Source organism: Eucyclogobius newberryi, unplaced genomic scaffold (assembly GCF_026437365.1).
Source record: "Eucyclogobius newberryi isolate DKJ021-1_F unplaced genomic scaffold, fEucNew1.0.hap1 SCAF_19, whole genome shotgun sequence".
NCBI classification, from domain to species: domain Eukaryota; kingdom Metazoa; phylum Chordata; class Actinopteri; order Gobiiformes; family Gobiidae; genus Eucyclogobius; species Eucyclogobius newberryi.
In genome coordinates this window covers 11,552,992-11,572,817 of record NW_027315823.1, presented here as the reverse complement: position 1 = coordinate 11,572,817, position 19,826 = coordinate 11,552,992, and the positions used below count along the sequence as shown (strand labels likewise).

At 39.9% G+C, this 19,826-nt stretch overlaps 1 protein-coding gene across 1 annotated transcript; it reads right to left on the bottom strand.

Annotated features, from left to right (window-relative positions):
• Nucleotides 1–1,415: 1,415 nt before the first annotated feature.
• On the bottom strand, nucleotides 1,416–17,310 carry pigu (phosphatidylinositol glycan anchor biosynthesis, class U). The gene is made up of 12 exons (XM_072451749.1): nucleotides 17,153–17,310; nucleotides 14,967–15,031; nucleotides 14,752–14,811; nucleotides 14,499–14,561; nucleotides 12,907–13,016; nucleotides 12,157–12,257; nucleotides 11,979–12,076; nucleotides 10,368–10,522; nucleotides 9,320–9,463; nucleotides 8,237–8,361; nucleotides 7,105–7,247; nucleotides 1,416–3,883 (listed from the first exon to the last, which is right to left on the bottom strand). Exons 1-12 carry the CDS (start codon nucleotides 17,280–17,282, stop codon nucleotides 3,770–3,772), a joined length of 1,308 nt encoding a protein of 435 aa, XP_072307850.1. The 5' UTR covers nucleotides 17,283–17,310; the 3' UTR covers nucleotides 1,416–3,769.
• Nucleotides 17,311–19,826: the final 2,516 nt, after the last annotated feature.

The window sequence follows — 19,826 nt, the reverse complement described above, 5'->3', positions numbered from 1 at the left end:
TTTTTCTTTCTCTCACTCCTGAGGACCTGTGGACCCAGATGTCCCTCTCCTGGTGAAGTGGTCCCTGCCCTGTGTGAACGGTCCCTCATCTGCCTGAGGAGTGGGTCCAGTTCGCCTCAGTCGGTCCCTCATCTGCCTGAAGAGTGGGTCCAGCTCGCCTTCGTCGGTCCCTCATCTGCCTGAAGAGTGGGTCCAGCTCGACTCAGACGGTCCCTCATCTGCCTGAAAAGTGGGTCCAGTTCACCTCAGTCGGTCCCTCATCTGCCTGAAGAGTGGGTCCAGCTCCAGTCTCCCTCGTGTCCGTCTGTCCGTCTGTGAGAGTTCGATCTCTCCTTCACTGGAACTCCTCCAGGTTTCTACGCTTTTTTCTCAAAGAGGTTTTTTTTGTAGTTTTTCCTGGCCGAGAAGGAGGGTCTAAGGACAGAGGACCCTGGGACGTCGTCCCTCGCCACCACAGACATTGTTGATTAATTTCTCCCTGTGGCCCTCAGAGGCAACTGTTGTTGTGATTTTGGGCCTTATAAAAATAAATTGATTTGAACTAAAAACAGGTCAGAATGATGTTGATTAAAATGTCAGAGTGGATTTGTTGACCTGGTTTATGGGTCACATCTCTAATTATTGGGCCTATGCACATGAAACAAAAACCGGCACAAAGTCCAACGTCCCATCTATTGCCAGCATAAACGAAGAAAAGTGTGATTTTTTTCAGATTAGCCTACATTTATTTTAAAAACAGTAAATCTCAGAGTTACGTAGGCCGTCTGAGATTATTACAAAATCAAATTCTAAAACGTAAACGCAAACTTTAATGCAGCAAGTGTTAGCTTTCTTAAAGGTGGTCTATGTAGGCTAACTTCTCCAGTGGAGGGTTGGTCACCTGCTCGTCTCCATGGAGATGTTATTGCTTTGCCTTTAAGTGTTAATATAAAACATAACACGTTGTAGTTACCCTATATCGGAGTACTACACTAGAATTAAAAGGTGCAATGTAACTTCGCCCGTAGAGAGATTTGCCGGCAATACGGCTTTAAACTTACCGATCTCCATGGAGAAAAGCAGAACAGTTACGAGTCGGATCAGTGATGAGAAGAACCCGCTGAACAGTGAGAATACGTGATGTTTTTCAATGTATTTTGAGCAGAGTAAACGGCTGTAATTGAATACATGCAAGATGTTATGCCTCATCTCCATGGAAACTAGCAGAGATGTTTTATAGTCCAACGTTGAAAGCACTAGTACACAGACAGTCGGGGTGTGAAAATGATCAGGGCTAAATCCTACATATGGCACTTTATATACCGTCCATGGATAAAATGTAGTTAAAATGTCAAACTAAACTGACACAATAGACAAAATAGACAATCTTCTGTTCATAATGGTTGCATTTGTGTTATGTGCATAAAGCAATACCATTTGTTTTACTAAACCCAACATTTTAATATATTTTTAAGAAAGCAAAATGCATCAAAACAGGGAAATGAACACAAAATAAATCTTTACAGTGCAGTAAAATAAATAAATATGACATTGTTCATTCATTGGCCTTCACACAAAAAGGGGACATTTGCTAAAGTAACTCCCAAAAAAATAATTAAAACAGCCCAGATATTTGAAGTTCTGTTAAAATAATGTATATTATTAATAATAGTTGCAGTTTTGAATGAAGGTGGTGTTACAAATAAATCAACCTTAATACAATCTTAACCATTGGTGCACCAAATATCCAAATGCATTATAATTAAGATAAGGCTAGGCAAAATAACATGTCTGTTTGCCGTAACACGACTGACCCGCTATGAAACAAGCCAACTGGAAAAAAAATATCAGCATTTTGTTGAAAAAACATCAAAATCTTTTATTTTTCAATTATTTCGCCGACTCACCGACCGGACTTTCCTAAACTGCCGTGTCGAATATTTTCATCATGCTGATAAACCTATCTTTCATCTCAAAGCACTGAGAACGCATCGCGCAACACATGAGCGTACTCATTATCAGTCCTCCACATGCGACTGTAACAAAAAAGAACGCGCATAAGAACTGCGATATTGTTGTTGTTGTTGTTGTTGTTTTATGGCGGTTGGCATCCAATTGTTGCATTACCGCCAGACTTTATTCCTCAGACTTTTCGTAGTCCTCAGACTGTCGTAGTCCGTAAAAGTACTCCTTCCATTGCTTTGGTGTTCGATATTGCTTGTGACAGGTTGGTTTGACTCTGTCAGCGCCACTTAAGTCTCCATAGGACATGTGTTTCTCTGTCAGGGTGTGAAATTCGACTTGCGCAAATGAATTCTGGGATTGAAACATGACCAGCGTCATCACAACAAACATGGCGGCGCCCATGTCCCCCGCATGTTCCCCCCGCTCGCCTTTGCTACCAAAATAAAGGATGGCGGCGTAAAATATCTTAAAATCGGGAGATTTAGTCTCCCGATCGGGTTGATAGAGACGTTTTCCGCCATTGACTGTTGAAGCCTGACCCCTGGTGGTCACTCCGACTACCGTCCGAGCCACTTGAAAAATGTTGACTCGGGTTACAGCAAACAGACAATTTATTTGGGGTAGCCTAAATGCAAATCTTTAAGCATAAGAAGAAAAAAAAAATTATTAGAAGATCAATGTTAAAATTGGGGAGTGACAAGACACATGCAGCTCACTTTAAAATGGTCTCAAATTACTTTCCTCTTCTACAGTAAGATTTTTTAAAAGGGATAGTATGAAAAACAAGCTTAGTTCATGAAATATAGAAAAACATCAGCTCGATTCAAATGTACTATGAACGTTACTTTTCCTTAGTAATAGAACTGACATATTTCTGTCAATCGTAAGGCCATACATTATTTCTTGAAGGACAAATATTACGCATTTTTTTGTATTGTAATTGTCCTTTAAACATGCTCTTCAGAACTTTTGTTAAAACTGTGAAAAAATGTGTCTAGAAAAAGCACATTTTTACAGTGTCAGGAATTGATTTAGAGCTCCATCTACTGGCAGCGGCGAGAATTACAAAGAGGCGATAGAGAAACCTAGCTTACCCCCGGCATGCTAATGTAGGCACACAGTTGCAATGATCGTGATTCGAGTCAAAAACGCTCAGGTCTTTGTCAGTCTTTGTGATGACGCAAGGACTCAAAAACAGCGCAGTAGCTCTGCCTATGACATCACGAAACTGGGAAATTTCAAACGGCTCGAAGGAAAGAGGACTTACTCAACAGGATTAATGAAACAGAAAAATACAACTCCAGGTATGTTTTTGATGTTGTAATGTTATGTTAGAACACCTATTCCTTTTGCATAATGTGTGTCCTTTAAGTCACGTAAGAGACTCATAAACTGCTGTTTGACATTTGAACATTCGTCACATCATTCCTATGAGTAAAAGCCTCTGGTGTTTCAGAACTCGACAAAACGTCAGCAAATTGAGTGCACACAACAGGAATTATTTCAGCAAACTGAGGGTAAACAAAAACAGAGATCTTGCAAGACGAAAGGAAGGTTTAAAGTAAAAGTCAGATGTTTACGATGTCGATTGTGTTTGTAGAGGAGTAAAAAAAAGGCATAGTCTACATCCCACGTTTGTGTTTCGGGGTAATACGATCAGTCGGACGGCTTCTTCCACCAACACTGTTCCGAGCGTTCTCATATCGTGTAAGCCCTCGGAGGTTAGATTCCTCTCCCCTCTGAGGATAATACTCGTATACTTCGTATAGTGCCCGTCCACTGGTGTACGTGTTAAAATGTGACTGAAAACATTGTTTTGACAGTGTTATTTTAATACGAGCGTGGCCTCTGAGCCGTCCTTCTTCTTCAGGTAGAGTCCGTACGTGAGGTGGTGTTCCCGCCGCAGGAAGGCGTAGAAGTAATCCGACACCAGCAGAATCTGAGGAGGGAAAGAAAGGAATCACGCAAGCGGACGATGGGTTTGCTGCATTTACATTAGGGCTGAAATTAAGGATTAAGTCTAACAACCATTTATTTAGAAGAATATTTGTAACTGCCACTGCCTTTGTTATAAAAGATTTCCACATGCACGAGTCTTCATAGTGCAAATAACAATGTATTTATTTATTTATTTTATTTAACATATTTTATTTATTTATTCTATTTTATTTATTCTATTTTATTCTAATTATTTTATTTATTTCATTTTATTTAACTTAATTAACTTATTTTTTGTTTTAGGGCGATTAGTCAGGCAGTTAAAAGATTATTTCTAATGTACATTGAGACTTTGAAAATATATTATCAACCAAACACATGAAGGCGTCTTGAAAGAATGTGTTTGAGTTTATAAAATCCAGATAACAATTACTATCATCAAAATAAGTCTATGGTTATTTTTGCTGCGTGTTTACATTAAAAAGGGGTTAGTGCTGCATTTGTATGAATTTTAAAAAGACAATTTCAATCTTTAACATTTTCTCTTTCATTTTTGTCCTCATTAGTTTGTTCACTCCTGGAGGAAAATCATGCAAAAAAGGACAAATCAGATTACGCTCCATCAGATGGAACCGTTTACATAATATTTAATCGTCTGATGACACCAGAAATCAGATAATGCTCAGTTGGAGATACGATTAAATTGTTTACACTGTTAAAAAAACTTTTCTAAAAAAAAAAAAAAAAAGGTTAAATTACTCTTTAAAAGGTCCCATAACATGCAAAATCGACTTTTCAGAGCTTTTAACCTTCTTACATTGCCATGTGTGCTTCATATATGTACCCAGAGTGTTTTTTTGATTGATTCCCGCAGTGTTTAGCTATATTACAGACTATCTCCTTTCCTCGAATCTCCAAACTGACGGGGGGTGGGTGCAAGACCGCGTCATAAGGGCAAGCACGCGTCACCAGCCAGATCGCTTTTCGCAAGGGTGGGGGCGAATATCAAACCAAGCCGTTTGCATTTCCGGGTTGGTGAGGGGGTCCAAGGTCTGGGTGATATTTCTTAACTATTATGTTAAGGGTGTTGCACAACCCTTATTATTATCAATTATACACTTAGGATAGACTACGAAACGTGAAAAAAAGCATGTTATGACACCTTTAAATGAGATTTTTCTAAATAAAACTCTAAAAATCCATACACATGTGCTTTTAAACACACACCAAAATGAGATCTAATTATTGGATTATCAGATTATCCATGTAACAAAACTGTACCCACTGTTAGTCTAATAATTACACTTAATAATGATTACAATTATGATGCTATGATAATTCACAGTAACCATAGTAAATAAATAAATACATAAATAAATAAATAAAGTTAAAAATCCACCATCTGATTTGGAAACAAAAAGTAAAAACATATTAATTCTGGTTTAGTTTATATTCCATGTTAAATCAGACATTTATTTTTTGCACTCACGTTGTTTGACACCTACAATAGTCTAGTAGAACTCTAGTTCTACTGTAAGAAATCTTGGAGTCTTATTTGACCAGGAACTCTCATTTAAAGCTCATATAAATCAAGCTTGTAAAACAGCCTATTTCCATTTGTGCAACATCGCCAAAATCAGAAGAATCCTGCCTAAAAGTGATGCCGAAAAACTTATCCATGCATTTGTAACGACTAGATTAGACTACTGTAACTCCTGCTTGCAGCGTGTCCTAAAAGCTCCATAAAAAGCTTTCAACTGGTTCAAAATGCAGCAGCAAGATTACTAACAGGAACAAAAAGAAGAGAGCACATTACGCCGGTGCTGAAGTCTCTTCACTGGCTCCCCGTCGAGTCTAGAATCAAATTCAAAATTCTACTCCTGACCTACAAAGCCATAAATGACATGGCCCCATCCTACCTCAAAGATGCTATAGAACCATATCATCCAAACAGAGCTCTTCGCTCTCAGAATGCTGGCCTTCTGGTGGTGCCAAGAGTCTCTAAAAGTACTGTAGGAGGTAGAGCGTTTAGCTACCAAGCTCCTGTGTTATGGAATCAGCTCCCGACCCATGTTAAATATGCTGACACAGTCTCTTCATTTAAGTCCAGGATTAAAACGTTCCTCTTCGAAATCGCTTATGGTCAGACTAGTTAGGAACAGAAACATAAACCCACAGCTTTAGCTACGCTGCCCTAGGAGTAACTATGCGGGGGGAAGTATGACAGCTTGAGGACTATCCTCTTCTTAAGATAAGATAAGATAAGATATTCCTTTATTGTCCCACATGGGGAAATTTCATTGGTGCAACGCAGGTAGATACAGAGGTAGATACAGAAGAACAGATCACTTATAGGAAGTCTGAAAAACACTTTCAGTAGAAGATCTCCTATAAATAAATAAAAACTCCCATAGACAAATAAATAAATAAATAAATACCATTGCATGTGACAGTAATTGCACATGAATATTCTTCTGACTACTTATGCTATCAAACAATATTTATTTTTTAATTCCACTTGCAAACTGTTCACCGCCTTCTTTTTCTTTCTCTCACTCCTGAGGACCTGTGGACCCAGATGTCCCTCTCCTGGTGAAGTGGTCCCTGCCCTGTGTGGACGGTCCCTCATCTGCCTGAAGAGTGGGTCCAGCTCGCCTCCGACGGTCCCTCATCTGCCTGAAGAGTGGGTCCAGTTCGCCTCAGTCGGTCCCTCATCTGCCTGCAGAGTGGGTCCAGCTCCAGTCTCCTTGTGTCCGTCTGTCCGTCTGTGAGAGTCGGATCTCTCCTTCACTGGAACTCCTCCAGGTTTCTACGCTTTTTTCCCAAAGAGGTTTTTTTTGTAGTTTTTCCTGGCCGAGAAGGAGAGTCTAAGGACAGAGGACCCTGGGACATCGTCCCTCGCCACCACAGACATTGTCTGACTGCCTCGCCACCACAGACATTGTCTGACTTCATCGCCACCACAGACATTGTTGATTCATTTCTCCCTGTGGCCCTCAGAGGCAACTGTTGTTGTGATTTTGGGCCTTACAAAAATAGATTTATTTGATTTGATACAATATAAAAATGGGAGAAGCTTTAATCAGACATTTCCTCGTCAGGAGTGAACAAAATACCCGTGTCCAAATACAATATAGTCCATAGAGTTTTATTAAGTGTATGAGCTGCTCTCATTTCTAATGCCGCCGTTACCGGGCAGAGGATGACCAAAGTCCTTCTCACCTGAGCCACATTGAAGAGCAGCGTGATGGCGTAGTAGAAGTTGGAGTTGGCACTGCCGGCGTAGATCCACAGATGCCACAGCACAGGGAACAGGGCGGAGCAGGCGATCAGCACACACGTGACCAGGAAGATGTTCCGCAGGACTGAGGAGGAACAGCAAGACGTTTAGTTACGACAGCGTAAACAAGAGACGACAGATCGAGGTCAGGGATGCTTCAGTCTCTATAAGTTGCACCTTTTTTCACAGTTTTGGCCAGGGTGTGACTTATACTTATATTTATACTTATATACTTATAATCCAGAGCAACTGCATTTCATACTCCAGTGTGCAACATATATGCTTTTTTCTTCTTTATTATGCATTTTTTGGCTGGTGCAACTTATACTCCAGTGCGATTTATAGTCCGGAAAATATGGTATTCAATTGCGTTACTTAAAATAAAGTATGGATACAGAAGCACAATAATCACTCTAGTAAAAGTGTGACATAATATAAAAAATATTGAAGTTCCCGTATAAAAAATCACTTTCGTAGTGGAAAGTAAAAGTATTTCAGACAGATTTTAACAACTGTTTAAACATCGAAAGTAATGTTCTGGAATAAGATCTTTTTTTGAATCCATTTCCTAATTTTTCTTGCTGTTTTCATTTGTATATTTTAGTCTGTTCAAAGCTGTGACGTTAACTCAAATATAAACGCGCTAAAATAAACCCCTCAGCCAGTCTCAAATAGTAAAGAGAAGTACTTTTTACTATCTTATGATCCTGTTAAAAAATGTAGTGGAGTAGAAAGAACTAATACTTGATAAAAAGTATCCACTGCAAAATGTACATATACTAATATTTTTACTTAAAGGACACATATTATGCATTGTTTGTGTTGTTATCGGCCATTAAACACTCTTGAGTACCTTTAGTTTGGCAGCTCATGATTTAGAACATAAAAAGTGTTTAGGTTAGGGTTAGGCTATTATCTCCATGTCCCTCAACTCGAGTACTACACATCAATCTGACATGTGCCAGGTTAGAATGTACTACTTTACTTCTAAAATCATTTGCCTCTCCAGACCTCCCTTCAGCAGCCTCCATCTGTGGGTAATGAATAAACAGTGTGTTATTATTGGCAGCTCACATCTGTGCAGGTGACTCCAGAGCGGCAGGAGGGCCAGGTACAGAGCCATGTCTCCCACGGTGGGGTACGACTTAAAGATGGAGATCACAGCCAACTGCATGAACATCAGGAACACCGGCTGCTCCCTGGAAAACAAGCAGATACTAATGGTGATCACGTACTCCAAGAAAATACAACGGGAAGATACAGTTCTGCATGATTCAATACTATACACAATACAAGGCTATCAATACAATACACCAGGACTAAACCAGGACTAAACCAGGCCTAAACCAGGACTAAACCAGGACTAAACCAGGACTAAACCAGGTCTAAGGCAATTCTGATACTCCAGTTCAGGCAGTGCTCTGACCTACTTGTCCAGGCATCAAAGTTTTGGCTCCCTCCCGAGAGCTCTGAACACTTCATCCACACTGCCCCCTGGTGGCCTTCCCTGACGTAGTCCTCCATTATAAACCATTATCTGACCAGTTCTGATCCTTTAAACTTTGTTTTCACCTTTAAATGTAGCCCTGTTTTAATCCTGTCCGATGGTTTTATTTTAGTGCAAATGTGCAAAAAGAGATTCCGATCTCAGTGGGTTTTACCTGGTCAAAGAAAGATTAATAAATAAAATAAAAATAAACCACACAGCGCCGCTAATCAAATGTAATGCCTGTTTTGTTTTGTTTTGAAGTGTACCATGTAACTTTTCTGGTGAAGGATCTGCTACCTACTTGTATGGAGGTGTTATTGCTTTGCCTGGAATGTTCCACAGTATGGCATTAAAGCTACAATACCTAGCTTTACCATCTTTAAACTGCTCCATGGAGGCAGGTCTGAAGAGAGGAGACCCACAGTAACAGCATGGTTTTGAAGGCATTTGTGAGACATAAAACGCATGTAATTGAATAAAGGTGACAGAGAGACATGTTTAATGTCATATTTTGGAATATTTGGGGCAAAGCAATAACATATCCATGGAGACGTTGCATAGTGTGGCCTCGTCTCCTCAACATGGCCTTCACATGTAGAGCTGTACTACTTCACAAACAGTGTCGTCACGATGCTTTGGACCAGTGGGTACGCGGACACAGGACCTACTTGAGTTTGATGGAGAGAGGAATGGTGTAGAAGAACACGTTGATCTGAAAGACGCAGAGGAAGAACAGCCTGAAGTGTTCAAACATCTCGGCGAAGAAATACCAGAAGAGGCCGATGTTAGGAGTCAGGTCTGGGACGGACAAGCTGCGCAGAAGGGTCAGAGGAAATCATTCAAAAAGCCCAATACTTCACTTACTTTCAATGCAGATTCTCCTAGAGACCTTTTCTGCAAGCGATTCTTACATTCTCACACCAAGAAGCGTTTGGAAAATATCTTGCCTATCTTGGAATGACTCGAATTCAGAATTTTAATCTGGATTGAGAGTTGTTTTAACTGAATTTCAAGACATTTTGAAATGGTTATGAGATCATTTATAATCATATATCGTATTTTTTTCATAGTTTTAGCCGGGGTGCGACTTATACTTATATTTATACTTATATACTTATACTCCGGAGCAATTTATGTGATATTATTTGTTATTTTCACACTTGCAACTGCATTTCATACTCCAGTGCAACTTGTATATGTTTTTTTTCTTCTCTATTATGCATTTTTTGGTGCGACTTAAACTCCGGTGCGACTTATAGTCCAGAAAATACGTTAATACATTTTGGACTGGTTATGAGATCATTTCTCATCATAAAATACAAGATAAGATAACATTTATTTGCCAGTGGGGTAAGAAAACGTTTGTTACTCCAATTGGCAAAGATTTGGTTTAAAATAGCAATTAATGCATCGAAATATGTCAAACATCTTGAAATAAATAAAATAAGACAAGTTTAGTAAGTAAATATAGCTTAACTTGTCAAAAATACTAAAATGAAGATAAATATCCTTAATTAAAGTCATTATAACTCATCTGGATAATCACTTTTGCAGAGTATCTTCTAGTTAATTACTAAGGTATTCTCCTTTGCATAATATTGTAGCATTGTACCATAATTATCTAGCGTATATATATATATATTTGTGAATCAGAAGTGGAATAAAATGTACAGAGCAGAATGTTCTTAGAGGTCGTGTGGAGCCGAGCGGACGTACATGAACCCGTAGACGGAGGCGATGTAGTCCCAGGAGCCCAGCAAGAAGAAGGAGAGGCAGACGATGACGAACAGACTGCCCAGGTAAACGAACAGGTACTCGGCCACGAACCACCAAAAGCTGGCCCAGCGGTAGTTCACCGGGATGTAGAGCCGCTGCGGGGGCACACGAGGGAGTTCAAGGCGTCGCAAATGGAGAATATCAACGAAATAACTCGGATAAAAGCTTAATAGAGTGATATTTCTGGACTTCTGGGTAACATTTTCAGACCCATTTTAGCAAAAAAAAACATTTTAATATGCAGTGTGTGTTTGATCAGACTTAATTCGTACAATTGTGGGGGATTCCTTTAAATATTGTGCCTTTTGTCTCAGCGTTCCATGTTCATTCTTCTTCCTCACCCAAAATCCCAACCAAAATCTTAGTCTATGCAAGGCCCACACAAGGCTTTCACTTTTGCAATAAAAAGCAATAAAAATGTAAATGTATTTCATTGATATAATAACATTTGCTGTACCCTGACTGCTGCAATAATAGTATTCTGATATTTTATTGTTAGTTTATTATTGTGAAAATTGAATTCTAATGCAGTTTGCGATTCTACCTAATCAAGACATGATTTTGACTCATTTTTAACACCAGTTTTGAAGGATATCCACATAAAAGACATGTTTCGCACACATATTGTATTATCGGGACATGATTAATATTGCTAGGTTACAGCCAACTATACAGTGTAACTGCATTTCTATTCACATTACAAAAAAAACAATCCTTGAAATAAAATGCAAAGAAATAATGCCCAAATGTCAATAAGTATGTATTATTGCTAAATACATTTTAGACCATCGGTTACACTGCATTTGTATTCATTTATTTTCACTTAATAAATACAGACATTTATATAAAATAAAAGTGTGATGGAGTGTGGCAGAAACACGAAAGTGTCGTCCTTAAGGCCACACCTACAATTAAGTATTTAGCGAGCGCAAATAGACTGAAAAGTTTTCTTTTTCCTTTTTTTGGACAAATGATTCATAGATGAAAATCACATTGAACAGATTTTGGGTTTTTTTACCATTAAAAAAAAAAAAAATTCCAGAACAAAACAAAATATTTGTTTAAATTGTATTATATTTCTTTATATATATATTTTTTCCCAATGCCTATTGCTTTTCAAAGAATATACACAAATTAGTATTACGATTATACAAAAAACAGATTATTTTTTTTGTTTTTTTAACTTAATAATCATGATTTTTATTTATTGAGCAATATTTCTTTTAGATACCTTTTACTGTTTGGTATCGATGCATTCATAAAGTCGTTCCATAATTCTGCTCCACGATGTCGAAAAGAAAACTGCACTTGGGACGTTTTGCTTCGCGAGCGCTGAAGTGTATTCGCTCGTCTCCTTTGATAAACTCGGCACTAAAAGGCACGAGGAGCGTTACCGTGTTTAATCCAGAGAACAAAAGGTGAATTCTAATCTCATAAATATTAAATGTAAAACTGTGCCGCTTTGAATCACACTGAATAAAGCGCGGATCAACACGCCGGCTCAGACTCAACACTGGTCTTTCTAAACGACTGAGCATGGCGAGGACTCACCTGCATGATGTAGAGCAGGGCCGGAGCACAGAGCGTCACCGGGTAGATGGACTGGTACGTGGCCAGGGCCAGGAATATGGCACTCAACATGGTGTTCTCTGGTCGACAAACAAAACAACTCATCAGCACCAAGCATAACGTTCAATCGAAAGCCGAACCGATGGAAAGCCAAACGTACTCTTGATGGTGCAGAGGAAGAAGAGGGCCAGGACGGCGTTGTTGAGGCCACACGTGGACTTGGCCACGCACGACAGAACGGTGAAGGGGTTCAACATGTAACTGCGAAAGGGGCATAGAAAATCACTCAGGGTTTGGTCTTTACGGAGGTTTATCGAGAGGAGGATTGTGGGGATCATTTAACGTATTTTCCAGACTAGAAGTCGCACCTTTTTTCATAGTTTTGGCCGGGGTGAGACTTATACTCCAGAGCGACTTATTTATGATATTATTCATTATTTTCGCAGTGACAACCACAAGAGGGCGCTCTAGGCTCTAAGCGAAGAAGAAGAATCTGCACTTCCTCTACCTCCGGAGTTTGTGGAGTTGTTTAGAAGTGACACGGAGGAAGAAGAATTCAATGGATTTAGTGATTTGGGGTAAAACTGATGCTTTGGTAAACTTGTTAGCATGTTCTTTATGCTATAGTTATCTGAATAACTTAATATGTTACGTTAACATACCACTTACCATAGTTCGTTGTCTGTGCGTCATGTAGCTGAAGGTGTTAGCGTTAGCATACGTACACCTATTCACCATGTTCTCTAATCTGTTATTATTTAAAATTGCATTTCAAGATTAAATGTTCTGCTTCCAGTGCAACTTATATAGGTTTTTTTTTTCTTCTCTATTATGCATTTTTTGGCTGGTGCGACTTATAGTCCGGTGCGACTTATAGTTCGGAAAATACGGTATACAAAGGCAAACTTACAACATGGCAACCTTGAGGGGGATGTAGTACATTTGCGTGGGGCTCCGGACCAGTTCCAGACAGTCCATGGGGTAGCGGTCGGCCTCCAGCTCCAATCTTTGCTTTTTCAACTGAAGAAAGGCGCCGTCAAGAACATCACGTCAATCAGAGCGTGGACAGACATGTTATTACACGTTCAAATGAAAGGAAACACGGAGCAGTAGTTATAAGTTAGAAATACGTGCTGGTGTTTGCGCTTTCTTATTTCACGATTGGTTTGGCGGGATTTTATGCCAGATGCCCCGTTAAAGTGCCTACGACAGGTTTTTACAGTGTTCTAATTTTGACTTTATTTGCCGGATTTATACCAGTTGTATATTATAGCTTTACACCAATTGAGTGTGTGAAAAAGGTGAAAAATCTGTGGGAAATGACAGGAAGTGACATCACACAAGGGACGCTCATTCCAGTCAGTAAGTCTGTGTATAAATCAGACAAAGAAACAACTTTTTTTTGACACTCTGAACATTAATTTGTCGAATAAAAAAATGGTGACATTAGATGAGTGTTTGCTCGGTGTTTGCTGGGTAATTTCCTCATGCAATGTCATCAGGAAGTGAAATTACAAAACTAAAATAATTTGCTATTCCGGGACATTTTAGCAAAATTCTAAATATATTCATCTCAACCGCATTTTAGTTCAATGAGTCGTCCGTTCTGTCAGAGGCACTTTAACAACATTGTTTAATTACATTGTGTTCCAATTCCCACTTGGGCTTGGAATCACAGTGTCGCTCATGATTCGATGAGATTCTACTCAACACGAAAATGTCACGATTTTGCGATAATAAATATATTTCTATGATATCTAACACTATTTTTTAAAGAACCCAATACATTTAACAACATTTGTAGTCGTTAAATCACGACCTGCACAAATTTAATCGTCAAGACAGTGAATATGACAAACGTTTCCGTTCTTTAAATATATATAAATTATACCAGAGATTACAATATTTCGGCATACCCCTAAGCTCCGACCACATCTTTGCACTTAAGTTGCGATTCTTTGAACAGTTCCTTCTTTTTATAATTTTTTGTGGTAAGATTAAGATTAAATAACATCTATATAAATAAAACTGGAGTGGTTTATTCTGCTATCTACCGTATTTTCCGGACTATAAGTTGCACCTTTTTTCATAGTTTTGGCCGGGGTGCGACTTATATTTATACTTGTATACCTATACTCTGGAGCAACTTATATGTGATATTATTTGTTATTTTCACACACACACCGTATTTCATACTCCAGTGCAACTTATATACATTTTTTTCCTTCTACATTATGCATTTTTCGGCTGATGCGACTTATACTCCGGTGCGACTTATTCTCTGGAAAATACGGTATCCATCTATTTATTTTATTATTTATTGATCAATTCATTCATTTATTTTTCCAATACCATATTATACATTTAGAAATGGCTTTAGGTTTTTCAGTGGTGGCACAAAGCACTTTTAATATTATCGTTTATCGTGATATTTTACAGACTTTGTAATACTCCACCGACTAAAGCAAAGCCATTGTCATTTTTGCAACAGGTTTTTCTCACCACTTGTGCGTTATAATCCTTGACTGCCAAATACAGCGCCACCGCAGCGATGGCGTCTGCTAGCTGTAGGGAAAAACAAACAAAAACACGTCAAAAAAAATCACAGGAAAACACACTTAAAACAGAATCAGAAAAGGTTTCACAAACATAGGAACTTGCTTTGGTGATTCGGTGCAACACAAAATTAAAAAATGAACAATGATAAAAACAACCTATACAAGTCAAAACGAAAGACTTATGTTCCCGGCCTCACCATAAACGTTATCTCCGCATAGTCCACGACAAAATGAAATAAGTATATGATGAGAGGAGTCTGGGGACACAAGGCAGAGAGTTAATAAAGTGTCAATCACAAATTAAACCTAGAATCACACCTATTTTTTTCCTGTTCTAATCGGCGCCACTACTAAGACTTTTCGCTTAACTGCCGCGTGATAAATTGAATTTGAAAAGGTTAAAACGTCTCACCTCGTGGAAAACGTCTCCATCGTACGGCGACACTCCGAGGTCCAGCAACGCCAAACCCTCGACCACTGGAACAGAGAACAAAAGGACTTTTACGAGAGCTCAAACTAATGGATTTTATTAGTCGACGGGTCAAACGGATGAATAAGAAAAAGTAGAAATAGGGTGACTGAAGGTTTCAAGATGGATTACTGATGAAAATACATTTACATTGGTATATACTATTATAACTATTATTATACTATATTTCAGTCAAGATTTAGTCAAACAATTAATAGTTTTAGTCGATAAAAATGTCATGCTAAATCCATAATAGTTTCATATCTATATTACTTGTAAAATGTATGTCATTGTTTCATGTTTCAATGTGTTTTTTTTAGATCAGGTCTGCGCAGGGGGCAGTCCGGAGGGACAGGAGATGGCGGAGAGGAGTGGATCGACGGTCAGTAGTGATCTAGACAGAGGGGAGGAGCAAACTTTTCTGGCTGTTGGTACCCGGAAACCTAAAATGTCCTTTAACTCATTCGTGTCAGAAGGTTCTGGCAGTGAGAAGCAAGATGAAGCTGCTAATATCGGGAATGAGAGCAAAGAGTGTAAGGTGATTATAAAGCTTGCACAGGAAAATGCTTCCTTTAAGGAGTGGAGTCCAGTGGCATTGACGACGAGCCTAAATAAGGCTGTGGGAGAGGTCAAAGATGCGAGTGCCCTTAGAGATGGCTCGCTGCTGGTTGTGTGCAAAGATAAGCGAAGGAACGCGATTGAGATTAAAAGTCTGGGTGGAAAGAACACTTGTTTCAGACGCTGAAAGAAACACGGTCAGAGGAGTTATCACAGGCGTCCCTACGATAGTGACAGTTAAGGAGAATTTAACTGGAGCTACGGTTGTGGACGCCAGGCGGTTGAAAACAACCCGGTTTGGAGAAAGATGTGACAGCCTGTCAGTAATGATAAAACTTGAAGGGAAATGCCTGCCTAGTAAGGTGTTCATTGGATACATGAGCTATGGCGTCAGGCCATATGTTCCACCGCCATTGCGTTGCTTTAAGTAAGATATATAGGATATATTCGATATATAGTAGCGGTCTGCAGAGGGAAGCAAATATGTGGTAAATGTGCAGGAGATCACGAGTATGGGAAGTGTAAAGATGGAGCAAAACTGAAGTGCTGTAACTGTGGGGAAGAGCATAGCTCTGCCTACGGGCGATGAGTGTTTAGCAAAAGAGCTGCTGAGGTGCAAAAAATTAAAAACTCTGAAGGCATATCCTATGCGGATGCAGTCAAGAAAGTGTCAGGTAAAGAGGTGAAAGTGGATGCAGTGAGGGATGCCAGCGCTGCTCGCAGCCAGGGGGAGGTCCCCAAGGAGGTCTCCAAGGATGGAGCCTCCGAGAGTGCCGAGGATGTCTTGGTTATGAAGAGGAGGTATTTTCTCCTCTTTATGTTAGAAGTTATTAACTGTACTGGTCACACACATAAGACGTCTGAAATGACCAGGATCATAGATAAAGCTGCAGGGAAATACAGGTCCTGAGTGGGCAGATAGAGACAATCCCCATTCGGGGAGTCAGAGTGGGGAGGCTCTCTGTTTGCAGTCAGGTTCCGGCGGAATTATTATTGAGACAGTTCTGGGGTCTCATTTATAAAGCATGTGTGCGTGTAAAAATGCTACGTACGTCACTTTCAACTTTAAGTTCGGGATTTATTTTAAAAAAAAACTTGACCTAAAATGAGCGGTTTTGAGGCAGTTTCTGAGGCACATTTTTAGTAAGAATTACACATAACGCTTTATAAATGAGACCACTATAGTCTCACGCTCCCTCTTTTCACCAATTATCGCAATCATTTCCAATATTGTGCTGGATTTTCGAAAACTCTGGTGTGTTTTTGATCGGCGTATTATGATGCATTTTATTTGTCTGAATACATTACAGAAAGGGAAGGGCGCTGTGGTTTTGCAGTCAAATAAATCAAAGTCAGATTATTAGTACACATTAGGACACACATAAACTAATGCTCTCAATAAACACTAACAACAAGTGTACAGGATTTGTCTTGCACCGAACTGTCAAACGGCTCATTGTCACAAAACCGGTTTGGCTTCCATTCACTCGCACGCAGCGCGGACGGGAGCGGGCATCACACCGGGCTCTGAGGCCAAAAGCGGGCTGAGTTCACCTCGAAAGGCCGCTTACCTCTCTTCCAGGCGGTGAGCGGAGACACGACCTCGACCCTCTCCGCGATGATATCCGCTAAACTGGATCTGAAGAGAAATAAACGGATAGAAACTCCTACAATCAGCAGCAGAGTCAAGGGAGCCGCCATCTTCACAAGGAAGCGCTCGCCCTGCGCAAAGCACGATGGGAAAATGAGTTCTTTGTAAATACATGACTTTGTTTACATTCTTTTTCGCGGTATAATCAGATAGTTTTGTATTTTCTATGCTCATGGTTACTCTTGTAGATATATGAAAATTACACCAACAACTACGATGTAATAAACAATTGAAATCCATAATTTTAAGACATTTTGTTATCAATAATTAATTCAATTAATTCATTTTCATGTAAAACTGGATTGTACTGTTTGTAATTATTAGAAATTATTTAGAAATACAGGCAGCCATTCAACTCATTTGTGCAATGAATTGATCAGACTATTTACTCTATTCAACCGTTTCTACGGGGTGGATGTTTTGCCCAGTATGATAGGCGTTCACCCGGGAGACCAGTTTTTTTTTTTCACCTTTTAGTGCAAATGTTATTTACTAAATATTGATGAACATCTCAATTCTGCTTGCCCATCCATTAAAAGTCACTGCACGCTACTGCCGTACATATAACATTTACTGATACTGAGGGAACTATATTATGATAGATCAATGCGCTTAGACACGCGGAAATGTGGGACGATCCGCACGCGGCTGCAGGTGAGCGATAGATGCGTTTTATGATTGATACGTGGCAGGACTAATCGGCAGTCCTCGCCACGAGGAAATAAGACTCTGATTCATGCCAAAAAAATCGTCCATTCAACCTTTAATAAAGAGAGCATATTTTTGTAATTTCATCTAAGGAGTAGATAACGGTACTGTAATGTTGTAACGGTCACTTACAGATAGCCTGTTTCACCAGCTTTAGTTGGACCTCAGAGTGGGTGCAGGGGTGTAAATTTGTATCAGGACTGAGATGGACTGTGGGGCCAGTCCATTCAACGCTTAAAAAAACATAACTTAACAAACTTAAAATCAATTCTAAAATGAACAAGAAGCCAGTGAAAATATGCAAGGATTGGTGTGATTGTGTTTTTTACTTCCTGTTAAAGCCGCGCAGCAGCGTTCTGGACTAACTGCAGACAATAAAGTGCATTTTGGTTCATTCCTATATAAAGTGCATTGCAGTAGTCCAGACGTGACAAAATAAAAGCTTGCATGATGCGCTCAAAATCTGAAAAGGATAAAATAGATGACAATAAAAACTGGATTTCACGACCACGGAGATCTGTTTATCAGCATCAGAGTGCATAATGACACCAGGGTTGGTGGCTGTGGGTTTGATGCACTGAATCAGGAGGCCCTGGTCTAACAAAGTGCTGACACTGGGCCCAAACACCATCGCCTGTTTTGTTTTCAGAATCTAAATAGGTTTATTGCCATTGTCAATGAACAAAATTCACAAACATTAAAACTTGTCTTGGTGATCGGTGCAACATAAAACTATAAAACAATGAACAAAGTCATAACATTAAGCTATTAGATAAAAACAAAAAAAAATAATGAAAATTAAATATGTACACACATTTACAGTCGTACAGATATACATATAAGATAAGATAAGATATTCCTTTATTGTCCACACATGGGGAAATTTCCTTGTTGCAACGCAGGTAGATACAGAGAAAAAGGACAGATAACTTATAGGAAGTTTTGATAGAAGAACTCTTATGAACAAAACTCATTGTAAAAACACTCTTACTAGAAGAACAGTAATTGCGCATGAATATGACGGTAATGCACATGGTTAAATCAGTATTGCGAGTGTTCAGGGCTAGCAGTATTTGTTATAAAGTCTGACAGCAGCAGGAAGGAAAGACCTGCGAAACCTTTCCTTCACACATCGAGGGTGGATCAGTCTCTCACTGAAGCTGCTCTCCAGAGCGGACAGAGTGTCCTGCAGAGGGTGAGACTCATGGTCCAGCATAGATGTGAATTTAGCCAGGACCCTTCTGTCCCCCACCTCCTGCACCAAGTCCAGAGCACAGCCCAGGACGGAGCTGGACTTCTTGATGACTTTGTCCAGCTTCCTCCTCTCCCTCTCTGTGATGCTGCTGCTCCAGCAGGCCACACCGTACAGGAGCTGATGCCACCACAGAGTCATAGAAGGTCTTCAGGAGTGGCCCTGTCACTCCAAAAGACCTGAGTCTCCTCAGGAGGTAGAGCCGACTCTGGCTCTTCCTGTCTGTGTTGTGAGTCCAGTCCAGTTTGTGGTTCAGATGAACACCCAGGTACTTGTATGAGTCCACTCTCTCAATGTCCCGTCCCTGGATGTTCACTGGTGAGGGGGCAGTGGAGTGGTGTCTGCAGAAGTCCACCACCATCTCCTTTGTCTTTACCACGTTGATGAGGAGGTGGTTCCGCTGACACCAGTCCACAAAGTCCTGCGCCAGTCCCCTGTACTCCGCATCATCATCGTCCGTGATGAGTCCGTTGATAGCAGAGTCGTCAGAAAACTTCTGCAGGACACAGCTGTCCGTGTCGTGTCTGAAGTCTGCAGTGTAGAGGATGATGAGAAAGGGCGCGAGGACAGTGCCCTGGGGCGCCCCCACACTGCAGGTCCGAGTGTCAGACACACAGTCCCGGGCTCTCACAAA